At 35.1% G+C, this 25,213-nt stretch overlaps 1 protein-coding gene across 1 annotated transcript in view; it reads right to left on the reverse strand.

Annotated features, from left to right (window-relative positions):
- LOC136035061 (F-actin-uncapping protein LRRC16A-like) overlaps nucleotides 1-25,213 on the reverse strand; it is a gene marked incomplete in the record, with an annotated part of 202,446 nt that overhangs the window by 85,421 nt on the left and 91,812 nt on the right. Inside the window, 5 exon segments of the mRNA XM_065716658.1 lie at nucleotides 626-736; nucleotides 10,533-10,682; nucleotides 13,429-13,594; nucleotides 20,757-20,894; nucleotides 22,832-22,947. Coding sequence (XP_065572730.1) covers nucleotides 626-736; nucleotides 10,533-10,682; nucleotides 13,429-13,594; nucleotides 20,757-20,894; nucleotides 22,832-22,947 — 681 coding nt within the window.

A 25,213-nucleotide genomic window follows, 5' to 3' on the forward strand; every position in this document is an offset into this window, starting at 1 on the left:
TTTGACAGAATAAAATAGCGTAAAATAATAGAATAAAAATAGCGTAAAAAAAATAATGAATCATGGAATAACGCTTTACATGTCAGAAGTGCTACATGTAGAATCTTTTCGATCTTTCTTAGTTTCCTTTAGCTATCAATCATATTTGCACTTTACTTATAAATGCTTCGTCTACTCGTAAATAAATTTTAACTCACTTATTACATCTAATTTTTTTTTGCAAGGGGTGGGTAAATAGAACTAGTCACAATTCTTCGGTAGAAAGAATTGAAAAAACAGTTATACAATCTAAAAGCTTAAAGCAAGAACCAAAATATAACCTCTTCAACCCTAGTTGCTCCCAAATATTGCTAATGTTACTTGTATAAATATGTTACCTTTGCTAAATATGCATAACACTATATGTTACCATTTATATGTTACCTTGTATTGCTTACTCCAAATGCCCGCAAAGACTGGTATAAGACCCGAGATTGTGCAGATTATCCGTAGTTACAGTGTCGGTGATTTCCACTATTAAAGATATACTTTTTGTATGCAATCTATTCGCTACTAACGTTAATACGCTGATAGTTAATATCCAGATAATACGTTATTTAAAAAGAGAGAGCAAATAGAAAATCACCTGTATTTGAGAGGTAGCATAATTGTGAAGTTGACTACTACAGCTGGCAAAAGGATCCTTCAATGATGAATATTCACCTTTTTGGCTCATGTCATAAAGCTGCTTCAAAAGCTAGAAGAGAAGAAATATATATATATATATATATATATATATATATATATATATATATATATATATATATATATATATATATATATATACATATATATATATATATATATATATATATATATATATATATATATATATATACATATATATATATATATATATATATATATATAGTATCATAGGTGACGCTACACTTCAGAACCATGCTTAACGATTATTACCAAGGGTTTACTAAACTTGACAACTTGTCGTTATTTAACTACTCCAGTATCAGAGGTGACGCTATACTTCAGAACCATGCTTAACGATTATTACCGAGGGTTTACTAAACTTGGCGACTTGTCGTTATTTAACTACTCCAGTATTCTAGGTGACGCTACACTTCAGAACCATGCTTCACGATTATTACCGAGGGTTACTAAAATTGAGGACTTGTCGTTATTTAACTTCTTCAGTATCATAGGTGACGCTACACTTCAGAGCAATGCTTAACGATTATTACTGAGGGTTTACCAAACTTGAAAACTTGTAGTTATTTAACTACTCCAGTATCACAGTTGAAGCTACACTTCAGAACCATGCTTAACGATTTTTACCGAGGGTTTACTAAACTTGAGGACTTGTCGTTATTTAACTTCTTCAGTATCACAGTTGATGCTACACTTCAGAATCAGGCTTAACGATTATTACCGAGGGTTTACCAAACTTGAGGACTTGTCGTTATTTAACTTCTTCAGTATCACAGTTAACGCTACACTTCAGAACCATGCTTAACGATTATTACTGAGGGTTTACCAAACTTGAGGACTTGTCGTTATTTAACTTCTTCAGTATCACAGTTGATGCTACACTTCAGAACCATGCTTAACGATTATTACTGAGGGTTTACTAAACTTGAAAACTTGTAGTTATTTAACTACTCCAGTATCACAGTTAACGCTACACTTCAGAACCATGCTTAACGATTATTACTGAGGGTTTACCAAACTTGAGGACTTGTCGTTATTTAACTTCTTCAGTATCACAGTTAACGCTACACTTCAGAACCATGCTTAACGATTATTACCGAGGGTTTACTAAACTTGAGGACTTGTCGTTATTTAACTTCTTCAGTATCATAGGTGACGCTACACTTCAGAGCAATGCTTAACGATTATTACTGAGGGTTTACCAAACTTGAAAACTTGTAGTTATTTAACTACTCCAGTATCACAGTTAACGCTACACTTTAGAACCATGCTTAACGATTATTACTGAGGGTTTACCAAACTTGAGGGCTTGTCGTTATTTAACTTCTTCAGTATCACAGTTTACGCTACACTTCAGAACCATGCTTAACGATTATTACCGAGGGTTTACTAAACTTGAAAACTTGTAGTTATTTAACTACTCCAGTATCACAGTTAACGCTACACTTCAGAACCATGCTTAACGATTATTACTGAGGGTTTACCAAACTTGAGGACTTGTCGTTATTTAACTTCTTCAGTATCACAGTTAACGCTACACTTCAGAGCCATGCTTAACGATTATTACCGAGGGTTTACCAAACTTGAAAACTTGTAGTTATTTAACTACTCCAGTATCACAGTTAACGCTACACTTCAGAACCATGCTTAACGATTATTGCTGAGGGTTTACCAAACTTGAGGACTTGTCGTTATTTAACTTCTTCAGTATCACAGTTAACGCTACACTTCAGAACCATGCTTAACGATTATTACTGAGGGTTTACCAAACTTGAGGACTTGTCGTTATTTAACTTCTTCAGTATCACAGTTGACGCTACACTTCAGAACCATGCTTAACGATTATTACCGAGGGTTTACTAAACTTGAGGACTTGTCGTTATTTAACTTCTTCAGTATCATAGGTGACGCTACACTTCAGAGCAATGCTTAACGATTATTACTGAGGGTTTACCAAACTTGAAAACTTGTAGTTATTTAACTACTCCAGTATCACAGTTGACGCTACACTTCAGAACCATGCTTAACGATTTTTACCGAGGGTTTACCAAACTTGAAGACTTGTAGTTATTTAACTTCTTCAGTATCACAGTTAACGCTACACTTCAGAACCATGCTTAACGATTATTACTGAGGGTTTACTAAACTTGAGGACTTGTCGTTATTTAACTTCTTCAGTATCACAGTTAACGCTACACTTCAGAACCATGCTTAACGATTATTACTGAGGGTTTACTAAACTTGAAAACTTGTAGTTATTTAACTACTCCAGTATCACAGTTAACGCTACACTTCAGAACCATGCTTAACGATTATTACTGAGGGTTTACCAAACTTGAGGACTTGTCGTTATTTAACTTCTTCAGTATCACAGTTAACGCTACACTTCAGAACCATGCTTAACGATTATTACCGAGGGTTTACTAAACTTGAGGACTTGTCGTTATTTAACTTCTTCAGTATCATAGGTGACGCTACACTTCAGAGCAATGCTTAACGATTATTACTGAGGGTTTACCAAACTTGAAAACTTGTAGTTATTTAACTACTCCAGTATCACAGTTAACGCTACACTTCAGAACCATGCTTAACGATTATTACTGAGGGTTTACCAAACTTGAGGGCTTGTCGTTATTTAACTTCTTCAGTATCACAGTTAACGCTACACTTCAGAACCATGCTTAACGATTATTACCGAGGGTTTACTAAACTTGAAAACTTGTAGTTATTTAACTACTCCAGTATCACAGTTAACGCTACACTTCAGAACCATGCTTAACGATTATTACTGAGGGTTTACCGAACTTGAGGACTTGTCGTTATTTAACTTCTTCAGTATCACAGTTAACGCTACACTTCAGAGCCATGCTTAACGATTATTACCGAGGGTTTACCAAACTTGAAAACTTGTAGTTATTTAACTACTCCAGTATCACAGTTAACGCTACACTTCAGAACCATGCTTAACGATTATTACTGAGGGTTTACCAAACTTGAGGACTTGTCGTTATTTAACTTCTTCAGTATCACAGTTAACGCTACACTTCAGAACCATGCTTAACGATTATTACTGAGGGTTTACCAAACTTGAGGACTTGTCGTTATTTAACTTCTGCAGTATCACAGTTAACGCTACACTTCAGAACCATGCTTAACGATTATTACCGAGGGTTTACTAAACTTGAGGACTTGTCGTTATTTAACTTCTTCAGTATCATAGGTGACGCTACACTTCAGAGCAATGCTTAACGATTATTACTGAGGGTTTACCAAACTTGAAAACTTGTAGTTATTTAACTACTCCAGTATCACAGTTGAAGCTACACTTCAGAACCATGCTTAACGATTTTTACCGAGGGTTTACTAAACTTGAGGACTTGTCGTTATTTAACTTCTTCAGTATCAAAGGTGACGCTACACTTCAGAGCAATGCTTAACGATTATTACTGAGGGTTTACCAAACTTGAAAACTTGTAGTTATTTAACTACTCCAGTATCACAGTTAACGCTACACTTCAGAACCATGCTTAACGATTATTACTGAGGGTTTACCAAACTTGAGGACTTGTCGTTATTTAACTACTCCAGTATCACAGTTGAAGCTACACTTCAGAACCATGCTTAACGATTTTTACCGAGGGTTTACCAAACTTGAAAACTTGTAGTTATTTAACTTCTTCAGTATCATAGGTGACGCTACACTTCAGAGCAATGCTTAACGATTATTACTGAGGGTTTACCAAACTTGAAAACTTGTAGTTATTTAACTACTCCAGTATCACAGTTGAAGCTACACTTCAGAACCATGCTTAACGATTATTACCGAGGGTTTACTAAACTTGAGGACTTGTCGTTATTTAACTTCTTCAGTATCGTAGGTGACGCTACACTTCAGAGCAATGCTTAACGATTATTACTGAGGGTTTACCAAACTTGAAAACTTGTAGTTATTTAACTACTCCAGTATCACAGTTGAAGCTACACTTCAGAACCATGCTTAACGATTATTACCGAGGGTTTACTAAACTTGAGGACTTGTCGTTATTTAACTTCTTCAGTATCATAGGTGACGCTACACTTCAGAGCAATGCTTAACGATTATTACTGAGGGTTTACCAAACTTGAAAACTTGTAGTTATTTAACTACTCCAGTATCACAGTTAACGCTACACTTCAGAACCATGCTTAACGATTATTACCGAGGGTTTACTAAACTTGAGGACTTGCCGTTATTTAACTTCTTCAGTATCATAGGTGACGCTACACTTCAGAGCAATGCTTAACGATTATTACTGAGGGTTTACCAAACTTGAAAACTTGTAGTTATTTAACTACTCCAGTATCACAGTTGAAGCTACACTTCAGAACCATGCTTAACGATTATTACCGAGGGTTTACTAAACTTGAGGACTTGTCGTTATTTAACTTCTTCAATATCATAGGTTACGCTACACTTCAGAGCCATGCTTAACGATTATTACTGAGGGTTTACCAAACTTGAAAACTTGTAGTTATTTAACTACTCCAGTATCACAGTTAACGCTACACTTCAGAACCATGCTTAACGATTATTACCGAGGGTTTACTAAACTTGAGGACTTGTCGTTATTTAACTTCTTCAATATCATAGGCTACGCTACACTTCAGAGCCATGCTTAACGATTATTACTGAGGGTTTACCAAACTTGAAAACTTGTAGTTATTTAACTACTCCAGTATCACAGTTGAAGCTACACTTCAGAACCATGCTTAACGATTTTTACCGAGGGTTTACTAAACTTGAGGACTTGTCGTTATTTAACTTCTTCAGTATCATAGGTGACGCTACACTTCAGAGCAATGCTTAACGATTATTACTGAGGGTTTACCAAACTTGACAACTTGTCGTTATTTAACTACTCCAGTATCATAGTTGACGCTACACTTCAGAACCTTGCTTAACGATTATTACCGACGGTTTAATAAACTTGAGGACTTGTCGTTATTTAACTTCTTCAGTATCATAGGTTACGCTACACTTCAGAACCATACTTAACGATTATTACTGAGGGTTAACCAAACTTGACAACTTGTCGTTATTTAACTACTCCAGTATCATAGTTGACGCTACACTTCAGAACCATGCTTAACGATTATTACCGAGGGTTTACTTAACCTGACCACTTGTCGTTACCTAACTACTCTAGTATCATGACTTCAGAATCATGCTTAACGGTTATTACCGAGGGTTTACTTAGTTAATGGTAATAACCATTAACTCCTAGCTTTTTACGAGCGTATTCGCGTTTACTTTTTCCGGTTTTGTAAATATTTTCTTGGAATTCTACTACGGTTCAAAGATAGGTATATTATAGAAAAATTCGGAATATTTGATATTACTGTTAAAATAGATCAACAATTCGACCGATTTCTCAGACGATCGAATAAATAGAATAAATTTTCCCCTTAATTGTTTCATTTAATGGAAAAATAGTTTTGTCGTCATTTCTGTAATAAAATAGATATTTATGCGCTATGTTTATGGATGCTGTTTTATGAGTTATGTATTATTTATGGGTCATGTTTTATGAGTGGTTTTTTGAGTTATATGCAAAACAAAAAAAAAAACAAAAAATAACTATGATCTATTTATTTTCCTTAGAAGTGTAATTCTTAAATTTTTCAGTTTTCTTTTCATACTCCTCTGTGTACATCTTTTGTATGTGAAGAGGGCATAAATAAATTATTATTATTATTATTGTTATTATAAGTCCACGCTTGCGCGTAGGCTTTTAAATTCTTCAAACGCCAACTCGGTTAGAAATCAAACACAAACTGCGAGATTTTTAATTACAGTTGTTCCATTCCGAAAACATTAGTGGAACGTATATGGCTACAATTAGTAGCATATAAGAGGCAGTACGTTAAATGTACATTGTTTGAAGACACTGAAGTTACAATTTCAACCTCGTATTTGCAATTAGACTATAGGAACCGTTTCTTACCAATCTGGATGAAAATCAAAAACTATTTATGAAATCGAAGCAGTAAAATGAATTGTTTTTTTTTCTTACAACCTGATCTGACAAAAAAAAAAAAAACAGTTTCTATACGCTTTTGCATTTGCTTTGCTCTTCACCCCATTAAAAAAAAAAAAAAAAAAAAAAAAAAAAAAGTAAGAAAAGGAACTCTAGCCTTTAGAAGGTTTTTGAGAGGTTGGAAGCTCCCCCTACTCTAGATAAAAGCAACATTATACATCCTTGTTGTACCTTAGAACGCTTAAGGTACAATTACACCTTCAGTTTTGTAACTCATCACTCCAAAGACCTAAAAACACAGCATTAGACGGATCCAAGCACCACCTGTGAATTATTTTAAGTACTTGTTTTACATACTATATTGTAATATTTGCATTAAAGCTGTAATCAAAAAATTTGCCAACTCTTCAATGCACAGTGATGCAAATATTAAACCATTTACAAAACGTGTAGGATACATACTATGTAATGTTTTAGGGCGCTCATATTGCAAATGTAGTCTCAAGCAGGGTTGCCACTACGGTCATTTCTTAAAGTGATGTAATTGCCCAGATTAGTGTGCTACACAGTAATTTTCGGTGCTATAGCAGAAGAAAAAAAAATACTGTAATACTCCGCCATTCTTCTCAAAGCTGGGCAGCGGCTAATACATCCACCCAATCTGCCACAATAGCAGTGCTTATTTTCGCTCAGTCTTTTCCGTACGTCCGGCGTAGAGCATTCAGCAGCCTGCCTCTGCGTCGTGAGCCTCATTGATTCCGTTGGAACGTCATCTTCAGTAGTCTACTGCCCGGCATGCGCAGTACATGACCAAGAAAGCACCAGCGTTATACTTGGTTACTTCTGTGACGGAGGGTTGTATAGTTCGGGTTCGTTTTTGTTCGTTCGTGACTCGGTGGTACCAGCGGAGGTGTAACAGTCGTCGGAGAGAGTAATTCTCAAAAGCTAGCAGACGTTTCTCTAGAGTTTGGTCGAGTTTCCAGGTTTCACATGAGTAAAGCAGCATGCTCATCCCGTTGCTGTTGAAGAGTCTCATTTTGAGCCTTAATGAGAATTTTGAAGATTTCCGATTCAAGGCAGTCAATACCATCCCAATTCCAGTCTGGACCTCTTTAGCTATATTGCCTCTCTCTTCACCTACACTACCAACGTATTGGAAGCATAATACTTGCTCGACTTTTTCGCCCTTATGGAGGATCTCGAGAGGTTGATTGCTCCAAACAGCCATGCATTTCGTCTTCTTTACGTTAGCGTGTATTCCCACTTTTTTCGGCTCGGTCTGTTACACGGTTAAAGAATTCTTACAGGCTAGCCTTGTCTTCATGTAGGAGGGTTAGGTCGTCAGCAAATTCTACATCTGACTGTTGATTTGAGTTGCTAAGTCTTACTCCTTTGCCGTTAGCATTTAGGAGGACGAAGTCGATAACCATGATAAACAGGAGGGGAGACAGCACGCATCCCTACTTAACCCCCGAAGCAATTTCGAACCATCTTGTGTCACCAGTATCGGTACGCACACAGCATTCTGTTTCTTCATGCACGGACATAATCATATTTTTCTAAGTCTATGAAAAAGATCAGCAATTTCCTCCTCCGTTCATTGCTCTCTTCAATCAACATTCGCATAATGAAGATAAGGTCAGTGCACACTCTCCTAGGTCTAAAGCCACTTTGTTCCTTGCAGAGATTTTGGTCGACCTGATTGATGATTCTACTTAGTAGCATCAGACTGAACAGCTAAGCAGCTACAGATGAAAGGGCGATCCCTCTCTAGTTTTCACAGGACTTGGTATCTTCTTTTATTCAATAGTCTTACTATAATGCCTTTGCTCCAATCTTTGGGAACTCTTCCCATTTCCCAGACAATTCTGAAAAGGGAGAGTCAAACTGTCGTACTTATGCTTAATGAAACTTTTATCATTTCAGCAGCGATGCCATCAGCACCAGGTAACTTGCCATTTTTAACTTTTTGGCGGCCAATAAGATCTCAGTGGGAGAGTCCTGTGGTGGCGCAGTGGAAATGACCTTAGCTTGGTAATACGGGACCCAGAGATCAAATCATGCTGCAGCAATGCACTGCAGGGCCGACGCAGGGACCTTAGTAGTCAAGAAGCGTCATTAATCTGATATAATACAATTCTCAGTGGGAGAGAAAAAAAAAATCTACCGTACAGTTGTGAAGGAATAACAATATTATATGATTTCTAACCATTTTGTAATTTTTTTGATTCTTTGATAATTTTTTATTCTTTGGTACTTCGTGAAGTCATGCACCAACTACGTATAAAAGTGGCATACCTTGTTGATGAGTTTTTTGGCAGGCCGTAGAACTTGGGACAAAATATAACTTGCAAAAAAAAGATCTACCGTAAAGTTGTGAAGTTATACCAATATTATATTGATTCTTGGATGTTTGGTAATTTTTTCATTCTTCAATAATTTTTGATTCTTTGGTGATTTTTTGATTCTTTTACGATTTTTTCAACAAATCCTTCAAGCCATGCACCATCTATGTATAAGAGTGGCATACCTTGTAGGGGAGTTTTTGGCATGTCATAGAACCTGCGACAAAATATAAAGTGCAAAAAAATCTACCGTAAAGTTGTGAAGGGATAACAACATTTTATTGATTCTTTAACGTTTGGTAATTTTTTTATTCTTAGGTAATTTTGATTCTTTGGTACTTTTTTGATTCTTTAACGATTTTTTTCAAATAAACGGATCCTTGAAGTCATTCACCATCTACGTATAAGAATGGCATACCTTGTTGGTGAGTTTTTGGCATGTTGTAGAACCTGGGACAAAATGTAACGTGCAAAAATAATCTACCATAAAGTTGTGAAAACATAACAATATTTTACTAATTCTTTGACGTTTGGTAATTCTTTTATTCTTTGGTAATTTTGGTACTTTTTTTTATTTTTAACGATTTTTTTTTTTCAAAAAACGGATCCGCGAAGTCATGCACCATCTACGTACAAGAGTTTATATTACTTAAAAACGTGCTTGATGTGTAATTAAGGAATATCTTAGTAATTTAGCAACTGTTTCAGTAATTATTATTGACTAATCCTTACGAAGCTCATTCAAAATTTTTGGTTTTCTGTGATCAGTTCTGTCTTTTAAGGAGTTAAGCTAGTGGCACTGAGGTTTAGGGATGAGGTACCATAAAGGATTCCATGAAAAGCGAAAGGGGGGTATCTAAAACTTCAATAGTGCGCTTTTACACTAAGTATCTACAATTAGATACGGATTAAAATTTTTGTACAATGTTTAGCGAAAATCAGAATTCAATCCCTCCCCTCCCTCGTTCAGGGGTTTTCTAGGAAAACAAGACCCGAAAATTTGTGGCTCCTTATAATGAAGAATCATGATTATTTACCGGGAAGAGGGGAAGGGCTGTCGCTTCCTTCTACGAAACGTGCGTAAGACCCCCCCCCCCCTAACCGAAGAAAATTGAGGCGGAAAATACCTCAATTCACATATTTTAAGAATTATAGTGAGAACAAAAAATCAGAACTAAAAGTAAAAAAATAAAATCCAGATCGTTGAAATCTGCTCAATTTTTTTCACTGATACAATTTTTGGTAATCAGAGATTACGACCCTTTTCTTTTTTTTTTTATTTGAAAACTTAAAATAGTCTCTTGTTTTCTTTTTCTTTCTTGATATACCTGGGGGGTCAATAGACCGCCAAATTTATGTTTAAACCCCCATGACCCCAGATCAATTATTCACAGACACTCTTAGAGCAGAAAATTAAAAATATAGACGTCTGTAAATATGGTACCAATAAGAGAATCTTGCTCACCTTTTTAGCGTTACCTGCATCTAAAAGAACGCTTCTGGCTTCGTCAAGGAAAGGTAGGTCAGGATCTGAGAGTTCTTTAGCTCTAAGCGCTTCCACAGTTTGGGAATAGAGTCGGTCAATGGTTTGGTGAGTGGAGTTTAGCTGGAATCCCTAAAACATGTTACTTCGATAATTATTTATTTTTACTTTTTTTGACATGATAAAACTAAGAACGGAGACACTAAAAACATGACATAAATGAATAAAAATTTTATTCAAACTTAAATGAAGAAAGGAACTATTTAATTCAAAATCGTCGGAAATGCGCTTGCAAGCTTTCTTCATATTATATTGTTTTTTGATTGGGCTACTATTTGTTAGGTCTCACTATAGTCAGACACAATCAGAGCTCCACAAATTTAAAACGTTAGATGGGATAAACAGCCTTAGAGGGTAAGAAACCATCATTCAATTTCTCACACGCGCATATTATATCCCAATAGATTGAGAGAGAGAGGGATAGAAAGTGAGATAGAGAAAGAGAGAACGAGAGGGGAGAGATAGAGCGCAAAAGAAAGATATGGGAAGAGAAAGGAAAAAATGATTTTTTTAAAGCTCTGCAATTGCTCTGACGAAACGTGCATTTCAGTTTATCAGCAGACTGGCATTGTTTGTGATTTCAAGATAGTATTTGAGTTTCTTTGGGAGGCCAAATACTTCGAAAACTATAGGTTCTATAAACATGATATCTACCTTGATTCTACTGCCCAAGCAATGACGCATGGACGGATAATAGATAGACATATCTATTAACAAATGAACCAACATCATTTTTATACAATCCTAAATAAGGGAAGATATAATGCCAGATTTGCTTCTCACTCGATTGGACTATCTGTCTTGGCTTTTTCTACAATTAGCCATGACTTGATGCCCACAACTATTGCATTTAAATTCCAAAAGTGGCTGAGTGTTTGGAGCACCAGTTTCATGACAGATTTTACCTGAAAATTTGACTCCACTCTATGTTTCACAGAACCCAAGCTAACCATGATGCAAAAGCCTTGGATTAAAGCTTGAAAGAAGAGGTATATGACTTACCAAGGGTTAAGTCATACAATGGTTAGGTCATATAAGGGTTAAGCACAATGGCGTTTCAACGACACTGGACCTTAAACTCCCTATCAGCGGTGCTTATCTTCGTTTCATGACTCTTCAGCTAGGAAGTCCAATGGTGGGTCTGGGACCAACAATACCGTGCCTTCCAAACCCTTATTGTTTACCTTCCCCAGATTTCTTGAGATACCCATGCAGAGCTGGGTAGATTCTGGTTGAGCTTACAGAGTCACGCCACTAATCCCCCTTCCAAACGAATTAACCAGCGACACCAGGACTCGTATCAATATCCATCTTTCTCATTATCCATATGAGAAAGATGGATGCTCCCTGTAGCTAACGTGTTTCATTTTAATCTTTGTAAAAATTGCTCAACTCTTTCGGGAACAGAGTCCACTGTATTAGAAAGCTATTTTTGACTTCATTTATTTGCTTTATTATTATTTAATTTATCCATTCATTAACATTTCATCTTTATATAATAATAACTTAATAATTATTACACATAATTTTACTAGTATTTTACTTCGTTTATTCTATTTATATATTCGTTTATTTTTTGCTTTTGTCTCTCTACTTACAATAGTCTCTTTAAATCACTTGACAATCTCGCCCTCCTACTTGATACTTTCTATTTTTCTGAATCTGAAATCCTGATAATCCATTGGGGAATTAAATTATCTGAATAGTGGCTGAGCGTGAATGCTATCAACGTTATATTAAAATATAAATATAAATATAAATATAAAATAAAATAAAATAAAATATAATCACAGAAAAAATGTTTTTACTACATTTTATTCCAATGGCCCGTTAATTAATTTGTTCTTGGCACCAATCTAATGTGTCAAAACACCTGCAGCATATTTACCAAAAAACTTCTCATTTTCAAAAATTCACTTTCAGTGTTTCATTTTGAAAATATTCATGAGGATTATATTTTTAATGAAGATTTATAATTATTTGAACGACAACTGGAAACAAAAACTACCCCACAATATCGAGGCTTTGAAATAAGAAGGTTAATTTTTCAGAAAACACATAATTGAAAAACAATAACAAAACACATAGAAAATTATTCTAAAAATGAAAACTATCCCTCACTATCGATACTTTGAAATACGAAAGTAAATTTTTGAGAAAACACATAAGATTTCGCGGAAAATGAATAGAGTAGAATGAAAATTACTAACAAAAAAAATAATAAAGTTCGATTAATGAAGGAGATGATAAATTTTTAGACCAGAAGCCTTTCCAAATAATTATTCTAAAAAAAAAAAATGAATAGATGAAAGTGTTTCTTTGCTGGGTAAAGAAGTTGAAAGCTACTTTTTATTAAACTCTTTGCTGCCCTATGTTTAAAATAAATGAAATAAACATCTGACGAAACAAACAATCACAGAAAAAATGTGTTTACTACAAATTATTCCAATAGTACATTCATTAATTTCTTCTTGCCACCAATCTAATTTGTCTAATAAGTCGAATAAAAATTACTACCAAAAAGAAGTAATAAATTTCGATTAATAAGGGAAATGAGAGGTTTTTACACCAGAAGCCTTCTCAAAATAATTATTGTAAAAAAATATAAAAAAAATGAATAAATGAAAGCGTTTCCTTGGAGGGTAAAGAAGTTGAAAGCTAAGTTTTCTTAAGCTGTTTCCTGCCCTATGTTTTAGCTCATTTTTTGTGAAAATAAAATAAGAAAAAGCAACAAAAGCCAAGAATAGACAAAAAAATAAAAAGAAAAAGCACGAAAGAGCCAAAGCAACATAACAGAGAATAAAGTAAAATGACTTACATGGTGTAATCGGAAGACATGAGAATGAGATCGAACAGGCAAAGTGCTGTTCCGATAAATATGTTCTTGCAGCTGTCTAACCAGTGAATCCACTTTGTCCGTATGTGACTTTTGCAACGTTGCCACATCATGTAAAGGAATAGGTAGGTGACGAAGAGTGGTATTGCTAAAAAGTGTTTAGATTTTAGTAAAAAGGAAAGTAGAATAAATTGCAACAGATTCAAATTGTCCAGTTGTAACAGTGCTGAGTATAAAAAAGGGTATGAAAGAACAAGAGATCCACAGACTTCTCAACTGACAAGCTAGATTACAAATTCATACTTTGGGTCATAAGAAATACCATTCTGCCGGCGACTGATATCATGGAAATGCCATTGCTCGATTAATCGGGGTTGCACGTTTAAATTCTAGATCATGAATCAGAGAATCTTGCTGGAAAGCAAGATTTAGGTTTTTGGTGGGGTTTCGGTGACATGATTTTGGTGGGGGTGGGGTTTATAAATTTTGATGCAATTCAATAATCTAATTTCATAGAATTCTTTGCTCAATTGATAAATCTGGATCCTGTGCCAAAAATCTACTCTTGTCGCTGGAAAGTGTCTAGAGTTAATTTGTGATTTCACGTCAATATTTACAAGTTTGGGGGATGTCCCCCAAAATCTTTGGTTCTTTTCACATACTTTGAAATCTGCCCATTTTGAAAATTTTAGACGACTCTCCGACAACAACAAAAAAAACTAAGTTCCCGCTAACTATGCCTAAAGTTCCGAGGGTGTTGCTGTCGGCAATGACTGCACAAAACAAACAATATACAAAAAAGAACCTGTTGATTCTTGTCTAGATATATCACTTTTATTTTTAAGGATATCAGATGATTTTCAGGGGAAGGAAAGAGGGGGGGGGGGGCAAAAAGTATGCATCTAGACTATGACTTTCGAAGATAATCCTTCGGGACTATCTTAGTTCTAAAAGGGAAAGTTTCTTCTAAGATATCTTGTTTCTGTTTTTATTTCTTCAATGAAGCATGAATACAAAAGAATCGGTTTGAAATTCAAATTTAGATCATTTAATTTACAGTTTAATATCATTAAAAAGAAAATAATGAAGCACATAGGAAAGTGCACGCACTGGAGATTTTGAGAACACGAAACTTCGTATATAATAGCGCCATCTAATTTTCAAGTTCCCATAGGTAGCCTAAAAAGTGATAGAAACTTAGGGCTTCGCTCAATTTAAAAATCGAGAGAAATTACCACAAATAAACGCGAGATAATTACTTTTAAAAAATCCCAGAGGCTAGAGTGACAATTGCAATCCACTGAGAACAAGATATATTGAATAGTGTCCATTTTTCACCATAGCAATAAAAATTATTCAAACTTTAAGGAACTGTTCTCTTTGATGTATCAGTATATTTAAAATAGTCAATCTAGTTTCATTTGACTGATGTGCAGTGAATTTTGGTAATTACTTTCTTTCTTTTAAGCATTTTTTCCAAAACATCGCAGCCTCACTCTTGTATGGGGTTAAGTGTCCTCATTTTAAGCTTGATTTTAGTTTCTATAAAGGAAAAGTATTTCTATTAAGCTGAGAAAAATGATTATGTTCAGCCAATTTTAGTTCATTTTTAATGTTATATTTTGGTTATCCTAGATCTTATCGAAGTGTTTCAATGCTAAAAAATAATATTTTCAGTAAAAAACTTCCACTTACTCAGTACCCCAAAACCAATGGACACAATTATTACATACTAAGTCTAAATATACCCCTCCAAATGAAAAAAGTCAGGGGGTAAGTCCTTCCTCCATATTAGTCTGAATAACTTCTTATGGTAAGTTTGGGCCTATGAATATATCTTTGTTGCTTTATGCCCCCTCCCCCCAAACAGTGTGCAACAATGCAATTTTATACAAGCACTAGAACTGCTGTATTAACAGTCTAAATAATCGTTAGTACTTATGTGATAGGCGCAGATAGTCCTAAATCGATTGGAACTAGGAATATTCAACGGATAGTATTTTGGAGCTATTCGGGCGAAAATTGTTACTGTGGAGCAGACAGCGGCATAATTCAGTGTTTCTATATCAAGAACTCTTTAGTTATTCGATATAGACAATAAAAGTCTTGTTTGAGTCTTGTTTGAGAGTTCATACAGTAAACACCTTTATTGGATACAATCTGGATATAATCTCATTATACAGTAAGACTCAATCGTGATTCCCTATGGACTTCTCTTAATCAACCTTGAACTTGGATGTTCTGAGTGAAAATTCCCTTGGGAACTTTGATTAAGAATTAACCTGAGTGATTTCCCTAGAGTCATTTAGTATCCGATTGTTTTGATCTATTTACTATTGACATTTTTGCAATTTGAATTTGGTGTACTCAGTAGCGATATTTATTATGGATTCGGAGCAGTGTGGTATCTGTTTAAAAAGAATTACAAGCAAAACAGGCGGCGTGCAGTGTATCAAATGTAATAAATGGTCTCATTTTAGTTGTGGAAAAACTAAATACTCTAATGACTTGAAGAAGACCTTTGTGTGCGTAATTTGTACACAAAAAGATTCCCCTAAGACCTTTACTCTGAAAAAACTGAGATCGAAAAATAATAGTCCGAAACAGCAAAGTAACAACGATAAAATCCAGGATCAACTTAAAAAGAACACTATCTTCCCAGTAGAAAACTTGTCATCTAAATCTCCAGGCATTCCTGGCGGTGCACTGAGAATTATGGATACTATAGAAAATATCACCGAGGAAAGAATCGATACTATAGAAAATATCACCGAGGAAAGAAATGACTACTCAGGTCCTGATCTGAGCTGCCTCTTATGTGACGAACCGACAAAAGACAGCCCTTCGTTTGATTGTCACCTTTGCTTACACCGCATGCATGCGGCCTGCGCTGCAATTGATGCAGACATAGTTCTTGCTCTGCAGAAACCCTCGGGACGTTTCTTTCTTTTTACCTGTGAGAAGTGCTTAAACCAGGGTAATATAACCAGCTCTAAAGTTCTCAGTAATAATGTATCTGTTCAATGCAGTAGCTTTCTTACTAGTCAAACAACACAAACCGACCTAGAGTATTCTCAGTCTCCGCATACAGAAGAAGAGGGTGTTACAACAGATCATATTCCTGAACGACGTGTCTGCAGATTTCACATAAGGCGAGGCTGTAGAAAGGCGGAGAATTGCACGTTTCTCCATATTTGCTTGGATTATTTCAAAGGCATCTGCCGTGATGAGTGTTGTATTCTGCCTCACAGATCTCTGTGTAAAAAATTTGCTCATGGCCTTTGTTTCATGAACTGTTGTCCTAATGTGCATCTCACTTCCCCCAGAAGGAAAAAGCTACGTTCCAATACTGAATTGCGAAGTTCAAAAAACGGGGAGCGAAAAATTCCACCTCTGTTAAAACATGGTTGCCAAAGACAACAGTTTACAGTCCCACTTATGAGTTTGAAGCTCAAACCACCTGTCTTAAATCAGCCAATGCAGATCCCTCCCCCCTCATACCAACCACTCCTCGTGAAAACTTGGAGAAACTGGCAAGAACCAACATCTGCCAGCCTTCCGACAATATATCCAGTACTAACAACCAACCAATTTGGAATTTCAAAGAAATCAAAGATTCACCCACCCCTCAAACCATGTCTTCCGAGTATCCCAACTTGGAACCGATTCAATGTGTTGGCAAGGAGATTCGAGACCGCAGTGTAAAGCCCCCCTTTCATCCCTATATATTTCCGAAAATACTATTATCAAATGTCCGGTCACTTATGAACAAATTAGAAGAGGTTGAACTATGCTTGAAGAATGAACTGGTTGATATTGCTTGTATCTGTGAATCATGGTCCGCGACTGAAGATGTTGTAGCATTTGAAGGATATGATACCTATTTCAAACCTAGAATGACACCCAATGATATTTCAGTAACACATGGTGGTGGTGTTGGTATTATTTGTCGATCGTCTATAAGAAATCGAGTTCTCACTTTCAGTAATATACCAAATAAGCATGGTTTTGAAGTATTATGGTTGTGGTGCAGGCCTAAGAAGCTTCCCAAGGAAGTGGCATCACTGGTGATATGTGTTGTTTACTATCCGCCCCGTGGCCCCTATCGTAAAGACCTTGTGAATTACTTACAGAATTGCACTGACAATGTACGATCTTTGTACCCTAATGCTGGTATCATAATGTGTGGTGACTTTAATGACTTAGATGCCAAATGGCTAAGTAGTTCACTATCACTTAAGCAGGTTGTGAATGTGCCCACAAGAGGTAACCGTATGTTGGATCTCATTTTTAGCAACTGTCCTGAATATTATAATACTCCAGTTACATTACCCCCATTAGGTTTGAGTGATCACTTGTGTGTTGCTTGGACACCCAATCATTTTATCCCAAATCGACAAATAAATAGTGCGGTGTACAGGCCTTTCTCACCTGAACTAGTAAATCTCTACAAGAATTGGCTCACAGATCGTGACTGGCGTGATATTCTCTCATTGTCTGACGGTGACAAAATGGCAAGTTTATTCTGTAAGGAACTACTCGAAAAATACTGTGAAATTTTCCCACAAAAAAAAAATATATGTGAAATCTAATGATAAACCATGGATTACTCAAGAGATTCGGAATCTGATAAAAGTGAGGAACGAATTGCATTTAACTGGATCCGTAAATTAGTAGTTAATAGTTATTAGTAGTAGTAGTAGGATCCGTAAAAAGATTTCAAAAGAGTAAGAAATTTAATTGTATATAAAATAAGATGTTCTCGTAAGCAGTATGGGTCTAAAATAATAAGCAAAATATATAAATCCAACCCAAGGAAGTTCCATGACTTAGTTCAGAACATTATCGGGAAAAAAGTAAGCAGAGTTGAAGTGAGAGATGTCAATGGTAAACCCCTGTTACCTAGTGAAATTAATAACTTTTTTGCATCTGTTTGTAAATTCATCCGCAACTAAGAACATTACCACCGAATGATTCAGTTTCAAATATCCCTATACTAGAGATTTGTTCAGTTGCTAAAAAGTTAAAGGCACTTGATTTTCGTAAATCTAGTTATCCTAGTGAGATACCAATTAAATTGATTATTGAGTGTGCTGATCTTTTATCTACTCCTTTAACGGCAATTTTTAACCAATGTTTTATTGATGGTGTTTTCCCATGTATTTTTAAACAGGCATATGTAACGCCAATCCCCAAATGCAAGGCACCTAAAGATATAACCGAGATGAGGCCGATTTCGAAAACTCCAGCTCTCTCAAAAGTATTTGAAAGTTTTATTTTTGATTGTTTATTTGAGGACATAAATGATAATATTGATCCCCAACAATTTGGATTTAGATCCGGGCATAGTACTGTTCATTATTTGGTTGCATTATTGGATACTATCCTTAAGCACTTAGAGAATAATGGGGCCTATGTTGAAGCATTATTTGCAGACATAGTTAAGGCTTTTGATAGTCTTGATCATAATGTAGTTGTGGAAGAAGCAAAGGCTATGGGTGCCCGTCCATTTGTTGTACGAATGCTAGCTAGTTTTCTTTTTGAAAGATCTCAGTGTGTCCAACTTCCTGATCATGAGCCATCTGAATTTGTAAATATTTTTTGTGGTTCGCCACAAGGGACTAAATTAGGCCCGCTTTCTTTTCTTATTATTTTTAACCGTATTTTAACAACAATACGTGAGCGTTTTAAATTTGCTGATGATTTAACTGTTTTAATACTGCGACTAAGCCCTCCGACTACTGAACAGTCTGACTTGATCAAAATCTATCATGATCTAAAAGCTGAATTAGGAAAGGTAAAACTGGCGGTCAGTGAAACTAAGAGCTCTTATATGACATTTTCCTTCCTAAAGGGTAACAACCACTCTTCTCATAATTCCATACTGCCAACAAAGAAAACTGTTAAAATACTTGGGATTCTTTTGGACGATGATTTAAGATGGAATTCGCACGTTGACTATCTGACTAAAAAAGGCGCCTCGCTTTTACATTCATTTTCCAACCTAAAAAGATTTGGTACACCAACTGAGGTTTTAAAGTCTGTATACTGCAGCTATGTTAGACCTTCTCTTGAGTATGCATGCCCTGCTTGGCATCCGGGATTGACAAAAGATCAAACAGATAGACTTGAGACAATACAAAAAAGAGCTGTAAAAATTATACTTGGACAAAACTACTCAACTTACGAAGATGCCCTGAAACAACTCAATTTGGACTCACTTGATAGTCGTAGACATGGCTTAACATATAGATTTGGACTAAATTGTTTAAATTCCCCAGCACATTGTCGTCTACTACCCAACTTTGCGAGCCCCCCCAACTGGTGGACCAGTTACTAGACTTCGACAAATAAAAAACAATTGTCCACAGTTACTGACTTGCTCAGCCAATAGTACTGAGAGATATCGCAAATCATTTGTTCCATATTTTACCCGTCATTTTAATAATATTGACGCGACTAATATTTAATGTTTGATTTATATATTGTTTGTTTAAATTTTCCTGTGAGTGTTTTTGAAGGTATAAATTATTTTTGTCATGACATGCTAATGCTAGCTCCGGCTATTGTAGTGAATAAATATATTCTATTCTATTCTATTCTAAAACTTCAGGATTCCGTTCAAATAAGCCGCCTCTAAAAATTCGACGACAACTGATTTGATACAATAAGTCTTGGCCTAAAGAAAAAAAAATACAGAACATACACCCCTGATTATCCTTCTCTGAAAAAAAAACTTCATATTTTAACAACTAGGGATTTGACAATTTTAATCTAGAGTTCTTAAATATGTTGAATTAGAGCTGTAAATCCCATCAAGTTCACAGACGATTTTTCAGAGGAATTCCCTTTCTTTCAAGATTATGCAATATTCTTATTATGGGTATAAACCCTTTTGATGCGTATTAGTGTTAATGAATCTTGAATATTTGAAAAAATCATAACCAAACGATACTCTTTTGGTATATATTGTCACTGAAATACTGTTTTTTAAGAATGTTAGTTCCTATTGGCAAAATATTTTTATTCCAAGACAAAACCGGAAAACAATTGTCCCTTGACAATCCACAAGACAATTATTGTCTATAAACACCTCATCCTAAGCATAAGGATAAAAATTTTATTTTGGGAATCCCAATATGAGGTTAAGACAACTGTCTCAACACTTATTGTGTATCATCCTGAGCATAAAGGTAAAATTTCATTTTGTAAAATTCCACCATGTCTTTAGAAAATTGTCCCGAGAAGAGTAGATCTAACACAATTGACAAGAAAATTGATATCTATTACCAACGAAAGTCCGATATTACCTTTCAAGAGCGTAAACAATGTCAGAAAGTCCCTGGAATCCAATCGAATTTCGGTCAATTACCAACGTTTGAAGAACTGTGTTTATCTGCAATGCTTTCCCTAACAGCCTGGCTCCAGCATCTCCAATTATATTCCCACTAAAAAAAATTATAAGCTCATATAGACAAGTAGATAGATCTGAAGAGAGAGAGAGAGAGAGAGAGAGAGAGAGAGAGAGAGAGAGAGAGAGAGAGAGAGAGAGAGAGAGAGAGAGAGAGGGGGAGAGAGAGAGAGAGAGAAAGAGAGAGAGAGAGAGAGAGAGAGAGAGAGAGAGAGAGAGAGAGAGAGAGAAGTAGCTTTTAGGCTACGCCTGTATAAGTTTTTTACTCAGTCTACATAGCTGTCAACGCTAAATTACGGTTGCTATTTCATACACTGTAATTCCTTTTTTGTTTTCTTAGGGTACTTCAATAGGGTTATAATAGCAAGGAGAAAACTTTTTTTTTTACCAGATGGCTGGATTTGAATTTACGAGACAGAAAACAGTTTGAAAAACAAGAAAATATGTACGATTTATTTTAAAATTTGTCTATAGACTGATCATCAAAAGTATTTGTTAAATGAAATAATGATACGCATGGAAAATTCCTAATCTATTTGAAACTATGCCGCTTATTTTAGAGGAAACGCCATCTCTCTAGAAGGATTTACACATATACGATAAGCACCAAAAAGAAAAGTAATATATATATAAATTAAAGTAACATATAATTTATATAAATACATAAATTAAAGATCTTAAAATTTCGAGGGTGGACGTCAGAAAGACAACCACCATGCACGTATGCTCAAGAAGCATTAATAATTACATTAATAACTTACAAACTTACATAACTTACAAACTTAAACTTACATTAATAATTTTAAACTGTGGTCTTGAATTGAACTACGAAACATCCTTATATGTCTTTTTAATAAATTCAAAAATGCAAAAAAAAGTATAAAAAAAGAAATGCAACTTTGGTAGTGAACGAATGGTAAAAAGGTTCTTATTTTAGTCTGCATCTACTTATTTATAGAACTTTTTATACAATTAAGTTATGAGTCATTATGTTAATCATAGAAAGAAGTTAGGTCCAGCAAACTGATATAAGAGCAATATTTATCGCCAGACAAATTTAAAAATTAAAGAATTAACATAGAGTAAAAAATTCAAATAACTCCACGAGGATCAATATTAGAAGTAGCGGCGGATTGCAGAGGAATTGTCTAAGGATTGTATTGGGTACCCGTTTGACTGATCGCATTCCAAGCAGTAAGCTGTGCGAACAATGCAGTTCTGTACCACTTTCTAGGGCTATGAAAGAAAGGTCGAGAAAGGCAGATAACAGATTGCCAAAGATGGTCTTTTTCGACCATTCATTTAGGGCTAAGCAAAAAGGAGGCCGCCCCCCGACTGGAGTGGTAAGGACCCGTCAGAAAGGTTTTAATGGAAACTGGAGATTCTTAGGAGAGTTTAAAGAGGGAAGCTTTCAACAGATTGGGATGGAGATGGAGACTGGGCAACTGTATTTGCCTAAAGTGGCTTGATGCTGCAGTAAATTGCTAGCAGTAGTGGTAGTAGCATTCATGGCTCATCTGTTTCACTTCTTTTTTTATCTTGTTCTTCCTCCGGATCCTATATTCACTACGCATTATTTCGAACAAAAGGCTTTAGAGACGTTAATACTTTGTGCAAAAGAAAAAAGAGATTTTTCTGAAATTTCGGGAAGGATTGCAGAAAGAAAGGATTTCTATCAAAAAACGAATTCCAGGACTGAATTCACAGCAACACATTAAGAAGAATAAAATATATATTTTTTTAATACATTTAATATTTTACATATTTTTTTTTTTTTTTTTTTTTTTATGAAAATAGGAGTGACATTTTTCACATACATTAGTGTTAATTTCCAGCACAGAATAGTTCATTTTCAAAATGGTGTTTCTACTCCAAATGACCAATTACCTAAATGAAAAATTCAATTCTAATTATGTAAATATACTTAGAAGTGGATACACACTTATTGTACAAAAAAACATACAAAAACAATACCTTATATCTAACTTCAAGAGGCTTCTGTTCGTTTCGAGTGCATTGATAATTCCATAGGCTTCACATTTAAGCCTACAATCCGCCAGCAGTAAGACTTCTAAAGAGCAGTCTTCTTCCTAAACAGTCACCCTAATATTAATATTTTGCTAAAAGGTATTTTTGCGAGAACTTTTTCTTAAGCCAATAATAGTATGGGTAGGGAGGGGGGAGCAAATAACAGGCAAATAATAGCAAAAAACTTAGGCCTAGTATACACAAAAATTATAAAGATGATACTTTATAGGGGAGAAGGCAGCAAACTTGTTGTACGACCATCCATCTAGAGAGAATTGAAAAGCAGACGTCATTAAATGTGCGGTGGGAAGTGGTCATAGAAAATAATTAAAGGTCATATAAAAGAAGCTCAATTGAAGCCATGTAGGAGGGAGTAGGCTTTGGATAGTCAGGAAAGAAGGAGGAGCTTGTAGAGCTATATTCGCCTCAGATGACCTGGTACTGCAATGAGTAGTTAGCAGTAGTAGTGTTTATTAAAGAACTTTGGAAAATTTAAACGAGGGAGGTTTACATAATTCATTATATAACTTGTTTAATATAAACGAATTTACACAATTTATTTTCAGTCTAGTTCAAATGAGGTCAATGCCAATCCTACTTCTACTCTTTACCAACGATTGCGCACAATTAACATTTCCCTGTGCCTATATCTCGACGCTTGGAGGGGAACTTTTAACAAGGGAAATTGGAAGCAAGGTAACGCATACCATTTATATAACTCTATATAGCCCAGATTTTGCCCAAAAATCCTCAGTAATTTAGTTGCACTTTTACCAATGGCCTGAACAAATGCTTCTGAAAAACCCAAATTTGTGAAGTCATTTTGTGAATTCCAGCTGGTACGTTTGATTGAAAGCAAAAGTACATAATGTCATCAGAAAAAACAAGAAAATTATAAGATACGTAACTAAAAAAAAGCCAGGTATCAAATTTAACAGTGTATCAATAACAAGCTTCAATATAATTTACGCCAACTGTACCAGCCAAGGATACAAATTTGACACTTTTAATCCAAAAAAGAAGTGAGCCAAACTTTCGCTAAAACAGAAGTTTTGGTACTTTTCACATAGCCCTTACCTAATATTCCTCTAATATGTTTCTCTGACACTCAATCCTGATGAAATATACCTAAGTAAGATAAAAATATGATACTTTAAAAACAAATTGGGTTATATATTTGGACATTAGGGGATGGGGGTAAAGTATAGCGGGTCTGCATGCCTTATGTTTTAGGTGCTACTATTTTGCAAAACATCTGTGCATCTGGTGTGTTTGGGTAGCTGGGTGTATGCCCCAGAGTTGAAACCGCCTTAATTGCTCAGCCTTAACAGAAAGTGCCACACAATTAAAGCTGTTAAGCCTTAACTGCTCAAATTTAAATTCTTTTATGAATAAGTGCATGCAGTAAATTCAGTTAATAGCTTTGTGGAATAGAAAAATTATTACCGCTGATTGAAGGGAATGTAGGGATTTTAGAAAAAAGGGGGTGAAGTGTCCATAGGGTTAACTATGATACTTTACAGCGGAATAAATTTATCAGGTTCATTTTCTTTGACAATTCTATTTTTATCTCACATTTATTTTGTTTACTAAAAGAACAAATTCCCTTTTTTGTAGTGGAATGTACAAAATGCCATGCCGGAGATTTTTGCATTTAAGCACAAAAGTATTGCATAAAAATACAAGAAAGTCGCTGCGAAATGCAATTATATAAATATGGGCCACATCTATTGGAATCAAACTGAATAAATACTATTTTTATTAGTGCAAAATTGTGTTTCACATAGCTTCACTTTAGAAATCCTGTTTAGTGTTTAACCTACGTGTAATAGATGCCTTGTTATTGACTTATTGTTTTTATAAAATTTAATTACTGGAACAAAAATACAACTTTGATCTTCAGCTAGTTTAGGTGACGTTTCAGCAAGCTGCTATTATTAAGGGCTGGACACACATAGCTTTATTCGGTGGTGTTTTACCAAAATGGTGCCAATTTGAGCCTGGAAAATTTCTAGTTTTCGGTGCCGATTTACAAAAACAACACTGAATTTCATCGTGATCATGAAAAATAAGACAAAAAAAGAAATCCTCAATCGTTTCCTTTCGCTGAAAAACCAAAAAACTAAATAATAAAAATAATAATAATTATGCATTTAATAATAAAAGAACTTCATAATCTAGTAATGGAAGAGTTTTCATTTAATAAATTTTTTTATGAATAAAAATCTTACATATTAAAAATTTTAATAATAAAAGAGCTAATTATTAAGTTGAGATTAGTCATGCAACAAGTGATAACCTACAGTAGATTATCGGTGTCCATGATGT

Source organism: Artemia franciscana, chromosome 13 (assembly GCF_032884065.1).
Source record: "Artemia franciscana chromosome 13, ASM3288406v1, whole genome shotgun sequence".
Lineage (NCBI taxonomy): Eukaryota > Metazoa > Arthropoda > Branchiopoda > Anostraca > Artemiidae > Artemia > Artemia franciscana.